At 36.8% G+C, this 13,987-nt stretch overlaps 1 protein-coding gene across 9 annotated transcripts in view; it reads left to right on the top strand.

Annotated features, from left to right (window-relative positions):
- The window catches only part of NCOA2 (nuclear receptor coactivator 2), a 198,013-nt gene that overhangs the window by 116,241 nt on the left and 67,785 nt on the right, over nt 1-13,987 (top strand). For all 9 annotated transcript variants that reach the window (XR_012630727.1, XM_074882685.1, XM_074882714.1 and 6 more), the window contains 2 exons: nt 992-1,093; nt 2,017-2,189. Coding sequence is in view for 8 of the 9 variants with exons in the window: in XM_074882685.1 (XP_074738786.1) it covers nt 1,011-1,093; nt 2,017-2,189 (256 nt within the window). In the remaining variant the exon portion in view is untranslated. The remainder of the gene's footprint in view (nt 1-991; nt 1,094-2,016; nt 2,190-13,987) is intronic.

Raw genomic sequence — 13,987 nt, 5'->3', positions numbered from 1 at the left:
CCACGGGCTCTAGCTCTTATTTTAGCATGGTATGAATCACCTCCTGGAGACACTCACCTCCTTCATGACCCTCATGTTTATTTTTCTGCTAATCCCAAACAATACAGGAGCTCTCTGAAATGTCTGGCAATATCTCTCGGCCATCATCCTTACAAAATTGGCAGCAACTAGGCAGATAGTGAGCTAGGACTGCCCTGTCTTGCATGAGCTTTTTGATCATTTACATTATCTCCTTATGCCCTTTGTAGTAGTGATTTCTGCCTCCAGATATTGGTACTTATTGAGGAGCATGTAATCTGGGGCAGCTGAGTTTGATATGCTCCTATGGTGCATAGGACAACAGACAGCCAGGAGTGGGGCTGTTCATTGTACAAATTAAAGTAAGCTTGTTTTGTTTTAACACGTGGTATCCTGACAAGTTATTTTCCTTATGAGGTAGATTATATGTACAAAATATTTATCAGTTTCTCAGTGATCTCTAGGGTTGACACATGTTCTTTTTCTACAATATTGTACATGTACTTGTGCAAAGATTACCTACTGGTTTTTAACTAAAGCAGCATGTGCTACCTTTTCATGTAGCTGGGATACATGTTTCATTTCATGTATTTCAATTCGGTTGTGTTTTTCTTGTTGTGTGGCACTATGGCTTTTCCTTTGTCTTCCCTCATTCAACCTTGCAAAATTGCCATGAAAATTCAGCAACCCAGGCACAGAACGTACTTATCTATTCTTATATAACTGGTAACAATCAAAGAGATGATAACGCTTTGCTTGCCCACCACAGATTTTCTTCTGAAGGAGTTTTGTGTAGCATTTTATGGGTCATAAACACAGTGTTTTTATTAGTACCTTTCAAACAAACTCTGTTTTGAATGATAGATTTGCCAAGTAAAAACTGAGTTGAGCATGGAACAAGAAACTTAGAAATACGAGCAGAGAACTCCTGACTTTTCCACCATAACCCTTTCTTGCACTTTCTTCCTTTTAGTTGCTGATATGTGTTCAAGATGAGTGGGATGGGGGAAAATACCTCTGACCCATCCAGAGCAGAGTCAAGAAAGCGCAAGGATCCTGATCAGCTTGGACCCAGGTTAGACCATTTATGTCTGAAAACATCGAAAGAGAAAGGCTTAAAAAAATGTTACATGTGCAGAGAACAGCTTAAAAAATGTTACATGTGCATATGTTTTTCAGTTAGAAAATGTCAAACTTGCCGTTCTTGCAGAGAAGTCAGTACTAAACTATTCTGATGCAGTAATTCCGTGTTGTGGGTTTGGGATGGGGGTGGGAGTTACTGTCTTTTATTATTATTTTTTGTTTGTTTGTTTTGAATCAGTGTAGTGCCAAAATGCAGAGTTTTGGTAACAATATAGGAGCTATATAAAATCTTTTTTGGCTAATCATTGCAAGGAATCTTTAGTCACTCATTCTGACAATCTAAGATTTTTTTTACCACCCACCTCTCTTGTGCATCCTAATCAGGGACTTGAAAAGTATTTTTCAGTTTTATAGTAATTGCATTACCAACACAAAGAAATTGTAAAGCACAACCACTCATTCACCATTTTTTCTTATGACTGTCAGTTGTAATTTCACAAGGAGGCAGGGAGTATGGGTTGTTTGGTTTAACTTTTTAAGCTGTTTTATGTTCTCATACACTGTCACTATATGATACTCCTTGGATTCTCAGTGCAATGTGGAGAGATACTTGTAAATGTTCAAATCCCACTCCCCCAATTAATCTTGTTTTGAATTTCAAATCCCAATTCTCTTTTGAAACAAGAACATGACCGCTGGGAAAAAATAAGTAACATCTTTTTTAATGCTCCTTTCCTTGTTCCAGAGGAAACCTTTCTGCTTGAGAAACTTTTAAGTTATATTTTTGTAGTGAGATAGGGTAGTTCTCTCTGGTTTTGTTAAACTCCTCTGAAACCATTTGAAATCATCTTTGAGCTGGCCAGAAAGCAAGCGAACTGACATTAAATACGACATTTTTATAAACTCCTCTTTCAGCCCTAAAAGAAGCACTGAGAAACGCAATCGTGAGCAAGAGAATAAATACATAGAAGAACTTGCAGAGCTGATTTTTGCAAATTTTAATGATATTGACAACTTTAACTTTAAACCTGACAAATGTGCAATCTTGAAAGAAACTGTGAAGCAAATTCGTCAGATAAAAGAACAAGGTAAGAAGACTAATTAATTTACTCTGAATATTTTCTGTGTTATTACTTTATTTTTGGCAAACCCAATAGTCTCTTCAGCTTTTTTTTTATCAAGTTCCCAAGTTTTTCATTAATCAGTGATGGAAAATGCTGTAATGTTATGTGAAAGGAGTGTGTTAAGTATCATGTTCAGTATTTTAAAAATAAGTTTCACAGAAAATTCAGAAATTGCCGAGAGAAAATCAGTCAGTCCAATGTGTGCATCTAATGGAATTGAAATCAGTTGTGCTTTTACAAAAGTTAAACTAGCAGATGGCTTTGAAGGAAAAAAAAAAACTACTTGCATACTCTTACAAGGATGATGAATTCATGAAAAATAGGCATAATCCAGGAGAGTGGGGTATTCTGCATCCCCCTTTTGCTTTCTTTTGTTGGTATGAATAGATATTGTGGACTAAATTATCTGCGTCCCTTAAATGATGACATCATATCCTCAACTACAATAGATTTGAAACTATTCTAATCTCTAGATAGGGTCCTGTTATAAATGTAAACAGAGAACGTGACAGTTTTCTTCCTGTTCTTTGTCTAGAAGATTAGTTTTGTATTTCTTTTCTTCTGGTATATTTGTATTTAAAGAAAAACATCAAATCTTTTAGAAACTTTAAATTTTTGGAAGTGGCTTTTGTGGCACAGGTCAGGCGGGAATAGCACTGCAGGTGTTTGGGGCAGATTCATATTCTTAAAGTAGGTGTGTATCATTTTTCTTTTACTGTAGAAGATTGCAATCTCTTTATAAACTGTGTTTAGAGCAGTTCCTTTGGTTTTCAAACACTGTAATTAACATCTTTTACTTTTTTAGTATTCTGTGATTTCTGTGGGAAAATAATGCTTCCTTTTCCATACTGTATGTGTGAAGTTAAAAAAGTGGAGATTGCGTGTTGCATAATTTAGGTATAGATTTACTTCTAAAGCAAGTAGATAAGTAGGTCTGCAGTTTCAGACATCAGCCTGTGCAAAGCTAAATGGAAAGTGGGAAGTGTCAAATTGTGTGAACTGCCTGCAATGTGGCTCTAATTGATTAATCTTCAGGAATGTTCCTATTTCTCATCTTGTTCTCTTCTTATTGCTGTTAGGTTGCCATAATTTTTAAAATGGATGTTCTAGTGAAGCTGCAGTGCCCCATATTAGAAGTATACCTCTTAACCTGGCACAGTGCCCATCATCATTTTGTACCTTGCTGGCTTTCGAGATTACTGTTTTTTCCTTATTTTCTTTTCTTCTTCCTTTTCTCAGTTTCAGTTTTGGATTTTTGTTTCACTGTCACCAAGAGACACATTCTTCTTATCCTTACCTGAGAAGGGATAAGGACAAAAATCTGTGTTTTTCTGGAAAGTGGGTCTACAAAGAAAAATCTGTTAGTCCACTTGTAATTCTCTCAGCAGCTCTAGAAAGTCTAGTCTGAAAATCTGGCTCTAACTAATGGCAACTTTGGCAAATCCAGGGTTTTGCTGTTTGGGACCAGTATTATAAAAACAGTTTTCATATTGTTATAAAATGTTCAAGCTCATCAGACCAGGTTACATGTAAATTATTTAAGTCGTCCTGGGCCAGAATTGTACCAAAGCTGAATGTGAACTTAATTTTCTAAGCTCGTAAATGTTTATTGCAAAAACAACTGGAAATGCAATTCTAAAGACAAGCTAAAATGCTATGCATACTGTTTATTTCAACAGCTAGAAGTACTTTGCAACCCTTGAGCAATAAAGATACTAAATTACTCTTTATGATGTTGATTTGTTGCACAGGGTTCTTCTGCTGAGAACAATTAGATTGTCTGATAACTGTTTGGGTCTTTGTATAAAACTCGTAGCTGGTACAGGCTAGACTTTAAGCCTCTCTAAAGGGTATTGCAAACCACTGAGACCTTCAAGGTGGACATTAATAGCATCTCGGAATCCAGAAGCAAAGATTAGAATACCTGATATTATTCCTTTAAACTAATTAGAAGTTTGATACAGATTTCTACATGGAAGCTACATCTGTTTGTTGTAATCGCAAATTTGAAAGGCTTTTCCTTTTAAGAAAAATTTGAAATGACAGCACAGTCTGAAATGCAACATTGTTTTGGAACGGCCATTTCATTAACAAATAGGTGTCACATATAGTTAACATTCAAACTGCACAAACAGTTTGGCACACCTATACTTCTGTTAAGCGCCACAAAAAACCTGACCTAAGCAAGGCAAACAGATTGAAGACCTAATGAGGCTATTACTATTGCTGTCTCATGTTTTTTAGGTAGTTTATCACATCACATTGGGAATCCTGCGCTTGTATATATTCATCATTTAAATACATTAACTTTTAGGTTGTTCCAAATCTTTCTGATTGCTTTTCCACTGCCAAGTTGTGTTAGAAGACCTTTACAGTGGTGAAACACTTGCATTATCTTAACAATATCTAGTTCTAAAACAAAGTCATTAAAATAATACTGTACTTGTATAAAGTGCTATGAGGCTCAGGTTAAAAATCATGTTTTCTTACAGTTAAGATGTTTTGTTCATTTTCAGTGTTACACTGAATACCTGTAGGACAAAACTAAATGAATGTGCTGAAATTCCTGACTGATTCTACAATAACACGGACAAATTAAGATGGCTCAGTTTTTGTGCAGTGGGTCTTCTCTGCATTTCCTCGAAGACAGAATAAATTACATTAGTGAAAACTTATTTTACAGTTTTATTATTTAGAAGTTTTAAAGTAAAGATGTTGGATTTTTGAAACGAATACTAAGAATTCTTCACAAATTTTCTTCTTCATCTCTAAATAAAATTGCACATTAAAATCTACTTACAAAAGCACAGTCTGTTATAAATACCTTGTTAAGCCACTGAAAGCAACAGGTTTTATAGCTGCTACGGAAATTTGACAAGGAGACTTTATTCTAGGTTCTAGGAATGAAAACAAGGAAGGAAGAAATACAGACTGATATTCATTTCCCATGTCAAGCTTGCTGGGCTGGTAGCTAAAAAAACTAATAGATTTTTTCTGTAGTAATACTATATAATTTAGTATAATGTTATCCTGATCTATTTTATATGCAAATATATATTTGCAATACTATATCTGTTATCTTTACATCGTTTCTCACAGTATATACTTTAAAGATTCTTTAGTTGTGGTATGTTAGAGATTCAGTTTATTAAAATTTGAAAGCAAGTTATAAATATATGCATGCAACTGAATTCATTAGAAGAATTAAAGATATTTGGAAGATGTAGCCATTGCATGTAGTTTTAATCTGGGTTTTGAAATGGTTTTAGTACTTGGGGAAAATTAAGACAAGTTTCTTTACAAAAGCTTAATTTTCTACTGAGGACTTTTACCATATTACCTTACAGTAATAGAGATTTGTGGATGTCCAGAGCAGATGAAAAATTGTGATTTTAGCATGAAGATGAAACAGAAGTTGTATTCATGTAAATCTTAAGTGAATATTTTTACTGGGTATTTGAGACTTGAGTTTCAAGCACTTGGGAAAAAATTAATTCAGTTTTTTACTTATAGGATAAAAGTAATATGAAATGGTGATTTTATGGTTGTATTACATGGTTATGAAAGTGTAAGTTCTCCTGTTATTTGCAGTCTGTCTTAAGTTACTTGGAAGGAGTAATAGTCATATATGTTACAGAGATGTTCATAATGTACACAGATGCGTACAAGCACAGCAAGTTCCAATTTGCACATGCTTAATTAAAAAAGCTTGTTTTAGGCAAGTGTAAAGACCACTGGGGATAAATGTTCCTTTATATGCCAGAAAGCCAAGAAGCTATAAAGCCATTTGATTGTACTTAAGAAATATATTTAGTACAATAGCGTCTGGTTGATTTTAGGATCCCACCTTCTTTTTAAGAAACAATTTCAGCACGTAAGACAGATTCATTTCAGTTGTATAAGTACTGCTGAAAATGTTTTCTCATATCTGAAGACAACAATTCTGACAGCAAATAAAGGAGTCTGGATTCTCTTCCTTAGTTTACAATTAGTTGAACTGTTTCACATCAGTCTCATTTCATACCTACAATAGTCCTTTTCCTTGAATCTTGCCATCTGCCTGACTCCTCTCATTATGTTAGCATTTTTCTTTCTCATTACTGTTTTTTAGTTGCTCTGTCCCCCTTTAGCTGATTTTTTTTTTTTTTTTTTTTTTGGTATTAAGCAGAATATAAAAATTAAACCTTTACCCTTAGTTTAAAGCTCTTTTTATCCATCGTGCTAACCTCAGTCTCAGCAGGTAAATAGCTCACATTTTAAAGCAGAGACTATTTGTTACATTTCACTGCTTGAACATCTCCTGGTTCAGGCTTTGAAACCTCCCTTTCTTCATTATCTAGTTGTGCGTTTGCCCTCTTCTCTGGATATCAGCAATGCAGTAGGTACAGAGGATACTGAAGATCACCTTAAGCTTCTTCAGCAGTTTCTCTAGCTAAGCAGTCTCCTCTGACCCCTTCAGTAGGAGTGCTGAAGAATGTGTCCTGATATTAAGTACAAGATGTGTTTTTTCAAGTCCCCCGAGTACCTTTTATTAAACTCCACGTCTGCATCTCTTATTTTTCTCCTTCTACTCTCCATGCCTTTCTATTTTCTGCGGCCTTTTTTTTTAGAATGGCATCCACCTGTCTTATTTAGATTCACATACAGTGGGATACAACCTACTGTGCCAAAGTATCTCCAAATGTGATTTTTATGTCTCAGTTCCATTTTCCTGCAGAGTTCAGCTTTCATGTGTCACCAGTTTCTGAAGAGGTTTTGTGTTCTGTAGATCAGCTTTTCAGTAGTACAGGGAAGGGATATCAGGGTGGTGATTATCAGTCTAGCTATTAATGTACACTTTTGAGTTGTCAGATCTTGTTTTCAGAATAGCCTTGCAAGGCAGACCTTGGATGGAATGAATCACCATGTGAAAGCTAAACAATGTTGGGTGAAGAAGTACTTGGTGAAGAGAGACATGCAAGAGCTATGGAACCGGTGTGAATTTAAAAGGGAGGCTTGTTGTTAATCATATATATCTTCTTTTTCTGGTTTCACATTTGATAGCAAAACCAGTTTTTGCTTCCCTGTAGCAGTACTACTTTGTAATCACAGGGTCACTCCAGCAGATAGTAGATTGTTGCCTCCAGGCCAGTATGCAAGTAAATTTGCTCGCTAAAGGAAAACAGCATGGTCTTAAAGCTGTAATGAGGTGTTACTTTGGCTGCTGCTACTTTGAATTTATCAGATCTGAATTTAGATTCATATTTCACAATGTATTTAAGCAACTGCCTAACTTTAAGCAGATGAGTAATCCCTGTTAAGTCAGTGGAACTACTTAAAGGTTTAAAGTTATGTGCATAAATATCTTACCAAATCAGGATATTAAGACAAGAGAGCATATGCAGACTTGTTTTTTGTTTGTTGTTTTTTGTTTTGCAAATATTTTAGTTGGTCAATTTTACTGTAATTCTATTTTTTTATGTTAATCATATTTGAGATGGCAGGAGATTTAAAATTTATGCCAATTTTTGAATCTTTTTTTGAAGGAGTTCTGCATGGCTATTATTATTTATATGTGCTGTACTTTCAGCCTGATGGGATTTTAAGACTGAATTAAGTGTTAGAGGAATTTGTGCTGTGAAGTGAAGCAATTTATGCAGAACATTTACAAAAAAAATCTATTACTGAATTTGCTTTGCTGTCTCTTCTACCTACAGCTGAGAGTGGTGCACTGAAAATGGCTTTGATCTTCCTCTGTACTTTGTAAAGCTTTTTGGCTAAATATCCAGTTACGTTGCCAGTTTACTACTAGCATGCCCTCAGAGAACTACTGATTCACTGAAGAATTTAAACTGGTTTTAGGTAATGCAGACCATCAGTTTCTTTTCTCTTTTCTGGCTCCGATGAAAAGTAGTCATTAGCCAGCAGACCCATCAAGTGGAAAATTTCCTGGGATTTGCTTATTTTACTGGACTTGTGTATCATGCACAATAGTTAGCTTAGGCCTTATCTACACAGAAGTTATGGCATTTTAGCTATACTAATAATTTTCTGTGGAAGCAGTGTTATAATTTAATTAATATGATTTATGAGAGGAGTAGCTGAATATGCCTTTATGACATATAGCTGTGTCCACACTAGGCTCAAACTATTGAGAAAGTTGGGATTGTTCAGCCTGGAGAAGAGATATATAAAGGGGGCTTATGAGAGAGAGAGAGACTGAGGCCTCTAGTGACAGGACAAAGAGCAATGGTTTTAAGCTGAAAGAGAGTAGATTTAGATTGAACATAAGGAAGAAATTTTTTACTGTGAGGGTGGTGGGACACTGAAGCAAGTTGCCCAGAGGAGCTGTGGATGCCCCAGCATTGGAAGTGTTCAAGGCCGGGTGGGACAGGGCTTTAAGCAACCTGATCTAGTGGAAGGTGTCCCTGCCCATGGCAAAGGTGATGGACTAAATGATATTTAAAGCTCCCTTCCAACCCAAACCAGTCTGTGATTCTGTGATTCTCTTCCTTCAAGAAAACAGACAAAAATAATCATCAAACTGGTAATAAAAATGGTAAAACCAGTGTAAAATCTATGCACTTAATGAGATTTAGTGGATTGTTGTCATTTTTTGTTCCTAATCATGGTTGAAGTCCTATCTGCTGTTTTAGAATAAATATAGCCTTGTTCCTCAAAGTTAATGAGACTGTTTACTCATCATCTGATTAGGAGATCTAGGTCAATTTTGTTATTCTTTATTTTGACAAGAGCAATAATAGAGTGGTCCTAAAGATGTTGATGTGCAGGCAGCAGGCTAACCTGTGGGAATGAGGCAGCTGTTGAAAGCCCTGATTCTACCATCCCTGCCCTCTTTCTGGACTTGAGTTTCCATTCCTTCCCTTACCCTGACAGTAGCATTTGTGTGGTTGGTTGGTAAGCCTGAGCAGGATTTTTGATTTGACCGGGAGGAGAGCATCTATCTCGCTACAGGTCTTTGGTGGGGCTTCCTCCAACACAGGTCCAAGCATGCCAGCAATGACTGAGCCATGGGCTAATGCCCACCACCGTCTTGGCTGGGTATTGCAGGGTGTCAGGCAATGACTGTCACTTAACAAGACATGTCTCTTGTCCGTGGGCTTCAATTTTGTCAGTGATGGATGATTTAAGTTCTAGAGATAATTTGCTTGGAGTTTTAGTCCAGAAGTCTAAGTTTTGGTTCCCAAGTTGTGGCTCAAAGTTGAAGAGAAACTAAATGTTTGCTCCTAAATGTTAAGATAGTGGTCTTTTTCAGGTAGAAATAGTAATTATTGGCAGGTGTTACATGAAAATTTGCTTGTTTGTTTGCATCCTAGTGGTATTTTGCTTTTCTTTGATCTTTATCTTGTTTTCTTTCATACCTTCTAAATGACTAAGAGAGAAAATCATTCAAAGTAGTGGACCATGGTTGCTTATTTTATGTTCTGTAGCTGTGAAGACGGTTGAGATCTAAGAGGTCTATAATATCAATGGTGGGGAATGCTATAAAGGATTGAGCTGCTTCTCATATATATAACATGCTTTGGGGATATGTCTCAAGTATTCCCTCTGTTCATTGCAGGAATATTTTCATTAAAGTTTTGGTTTTCTTACTTTAATATTTAATGATCGTAGAGTGGTCTATGTGCTTCTGGGAGTGTAGTAAAAAATGTCTTGTAGAAGAAAGATGGAGACATCTCTTCCTGAAATTTAGGATTTTGGAGTCTACCTCCTTGCAGACAGTGTATTGTTCTCAGGCTACATTTAAACTGCTACTGAGCACTTTAAACTTCAAAACTTTACAGTTTTTCTTTTGCAGTTTATCATGTATTCTCTTATGAACTGTAAACATCATAAATGCATTTAGCATTTTAAATTTGGGAGGAAAAAAACCCCAGAAATATAGTCTGATATCCAGTCCTCCACAGTATGAACTAAGCTCTTGAGTCCAGTGTTTCTCACCAGCTGCTCTGTCTTTAGAGGTATCTTAGGTGTTGGAATGGGCTGCCCAGGGAGGTGGTGGAGTCCCCATCCCTGGAGGTGTTTAAGAGTCGGGTTGACATAGCGCTTAGGGATATGGTGTAGTTGGGAACTGTCAGTGTTAGGTTAGTGGCTGGACTAGATGATCTTCAAGGTCTTTTCCAACCTTGATGATTCTGTGATCAATAAAAAATATGGAGTTTAGGTGCTAAAGAAGAAGTACTGAGTTTAGGTGCTAAATAATAACCAGGGACTGCTGATTTGAGTCTTAATGTTTGTGTTTGTAGTCTCTTATTGCTGAAAGGTATGCAGTGTAAAAGGTGCTGACTGTAGAACACTAGGGCTTGCTGTGTGCTTTAGATCAGTGAATGCAACGTACTAATCTCAGCAGCACGTAAAGCAAGTAAATGAAGAAGGAGACTTCATGTTACCTTGACTGTCTCTGTGGAGCTTAATTTATGGAATAGCAAATGAATTTACTGAGAGTAGTGATGATACTTCAGTCAAAATAAGATCATCTATTATAAGGAACCTAGCTTCTTTTATCTTTTCTTTTTAAAGACTGCAGCCTGAAAAGTGATAATATAATATTTACTCACAATAGGGTGCAATGCCTTTCATACCATGTTTGAATCCTGAAAACCTGTGGCTTCGCAGCACATTAAAGAGGTATCGATCAAAGGCTCCTCTGTGTTCAAACTAGAACCAAGATAATTGCATCTGTTCTAAGTCATGCATTTGTTATTTCTGTAAAAGATTCTGCATATGCAGTTAGAAATAGTGGTCCTTGAATGTGAAATGACTGAGAGTATGAAAAACAATTACTACATCAGCTTTCAGTTTCTTTTATGAAAACCCACATTATGCAACTGGGGAAAAAAACAGACTGAAGTTTGAAGGATGACGTGGCAAATGATCAGTTACTTGCTCTGTCATGTACACTGTTGAGCTCCCCGTGAATATCTTCAGACAAATGGTTAGAGAGCCAAGATATATATGCCTTGTGTTTCCTTTCATTGTTAAAGTGTGTTGGCATCTGTATGTATTTTACAAGACAATGGGTAGTCCAGAGTGTACTACATGCTTAACACACACAAACACACGCATACTTTCCCTCTTCCCTCTGAAAGCAAACCACTCTTCTTTAACTCGCACAAGATCAGAGCAAATGTCAGAAGATGGGGACAGAAAAGTATATAAATTTAAGTTCTGCTAAAGTAGAAAACTTTCAAAGTAGATACTAACTGGAGATGCTCCAGATATTGCCATGTTATCTGAAAATAGTATCCACGTGCCCCTTTGGAAGAAGTAGCAGTGTGGTACCTCTATTCATCTTGAAGCCAAAAGGCATGTCCCTGCAAACCTTGCTTTGCTTACTGACACAAAGTGAAATGGAACTACGCAATATGCCTGCCACAGAGGACTCTTTAACACACAAAGGCAGGATACAGCCTAACAGCTGGAATAGGTGGCCAAAGCTGACTCATACATAAGGTGCAGATTCTTAGTGGAAAGCTAATTGAAATTTGAAGCAATTTAATGAAGAAATTCGTAGGTTCTGTCAGCCCTCCTGATCAGATTTGAATGTCCTTCAAAATATATGTTGTAATTCAGTGGAGGTTCTTGGCATGATGCAGGAGTCACTTGGTGAAACATTTTGGGATGCATTACAGACATCTGGCTAGACAGTTAGAGTGGTCCCTCATCATCTTAAGATGTGTAAGCATGAAGAGCATTAGCCTTTTACTGGTACTTTTTCTTCTGAGGCACAATTGCCTAGAAAGACTTGGAACAACCTGCAGTTCCCATGAGCCTTCAGAAGGAGATGCCTTCCAGAGACAGGTTATTCTATGTCAAATTAGGTCCGGGCCTGTGTTCAACATTGAAGAGGAAGTCTGCTTAAATATAACAATTGATTCACTTGGAAATGAAAAAAAAAAAAAAAAAAAAAAAAAAAGGAATAGATATCAAGGTTCTAAATTCTAAGTATAGATTGGAAAACTCAGAGGGACCCTCATTTAGTTTTTTTTTGTTTTTTTTGTTTTGGTGTTTGGTGGAAAAATATTGAGGTATTTTGTGCCAATAACATAAAATTCTTCCTGTCTTCCTTCTTTAGTACAAAACCTTTCACGTCCTTAACCTGGAGGAAGTATTTGAATGTTTGAATTTATTTTTCTGTCTTTAGTTATTTCTTGGTATCCCTCTTGACTCTTCTGAACGCAATGCTCCCTGTCGCTAGCTGTCAAAAGCGTATTTTATGTAGAATGGATTTTCTTTGTATTTCCCAATTTCTTCCTTTTCTCTTGAAGGTCTTTATTTTCAGCCTTTGCTGTTTACTTTTCTCTCCTTTTTAATAATTGTCTTGTGTTTTGTGTTTCACTTCTTCCCCATGATGCTCTCTTGCCTTCAGTGTGGCTTTAACCATATTTTTGGGACCAGCATCACCATACCTGTGGCAGTTTTATTCCATTTCACTGTTGTTTCTCTGATACTGTTTTTTCTCGTAGTGCTGCAGTAAGAAATCATGGAATAGTTTTAGGGAATGTGACAGAACTTACTAATGAATTGTTGAGTGTTACACCGATCGATATCAAGTATTATTGTGTTTACTATTAAGCTTGAAAGTTGAGTTACCATCTGTCTAGCTGCTAGAGATGCTGATTTTAACTGGACATTGTAATACAGCTTGTCAGGCCATTGTACTTAATGTTCAAAATATAATTATGTGTTTGCAGTTGGCAATATAAAATGTAAAGATGCCCAGTAAGCTTTTTTTTCCTTGCTTCTTTGTATCAGTGATACTGGCAGAGAAGCCAGTCTATAAAACCTTTATTAAATATAACTGAAGGAGGATATTAGCTTTCTCAGGGTCAATGTGAGTTATGGTGCAAGAATACCCTTCCTTTCCACAAGCTCTGCCATGGTCATGGGTGTTGTCATTCATTCGTTCTTTGAAGCTCAGACAAGGGATATATGTCCTTTATCTCAACATCTTAAACCCTTTCCAAAGGTGGGGGTTTGGTTTCTTTTGTTGGGGGTTTTTGTGTTTGTTGTTTTTTTCTTTCTTTTTTTTTTTTTTTTTTTTTTAAATAAGGACTTTGGCCCAGATCTACAGATGCCTTAGAATTTAGATACTTAGCTCAAAACCCAGTATCCTTAAATGTTTAGGCTGAGGCAAACCCATAATCCAGTGGGAATAACAACTAGTATTTAAATGGTCTCACCTGTTGGTGCTTTAATAGGTGAAGTGAGGAGCAGGCACCCATGTTCCTTTTTGCAAGCAAATAAATAAATTGCAGACTGGAGGAGAAGGTTCTGGATTATGATCTGATGACCTGATTCTGATCTGATGCATGGGCTTGGCTGCAGACCTGCATCACCAGCCTTTGTGCCAAGGAGAGACATGAGTGGAGTGAGACCTTAATCTTCAACATTTCCAGGTTAAAGCCACATTTATTCAGCATACTCCATGCGACAATTGGCAAGCGGGGGCACCTCACTCCCAGCCTGCGCTGCATCAGGAGCTTGGGGCTGGGGAAGAGCAGCAAAGCTACAGAGCCAGCTATGGCAGCGCCCACTGCTGTGACATGGAGCATCCTTTCCAGTGAGCTGCTAGCCACCTGTGGTTAAGGGAGCTGTTTTAAGGCAGGATGAAGTTTCTTCTCAGAGGAGAACTGATAAAGCTCAATGAGAAAATACAGACAGTGATACTGTTTGTGTTTAATTATTTTTCTGTTTATGGATTATACTGACTTATTTAAGAGTAGATGCTGATCCCTACTTCATGGCTCTGAAATAGAGAA

Source organism: Strix uralensis, chromosome 1 (assembly GCF_047716275.1).
Source record: "Strix uralensis isolate ZFMK-TIS-50842 chromosome 1, bStrUra1, whole genome shotgun sequence".
Taxonomy (NCBI): Eukaryota; Metazoa; Chordata; class Aves; order Strigiformes; family Strigidae; genus Strix; species Strix uralensis.
Note: the sequence above shows the minus strand (reverse complement) of the source record. Positions and strands in the feature narration are given on the sequence as shown.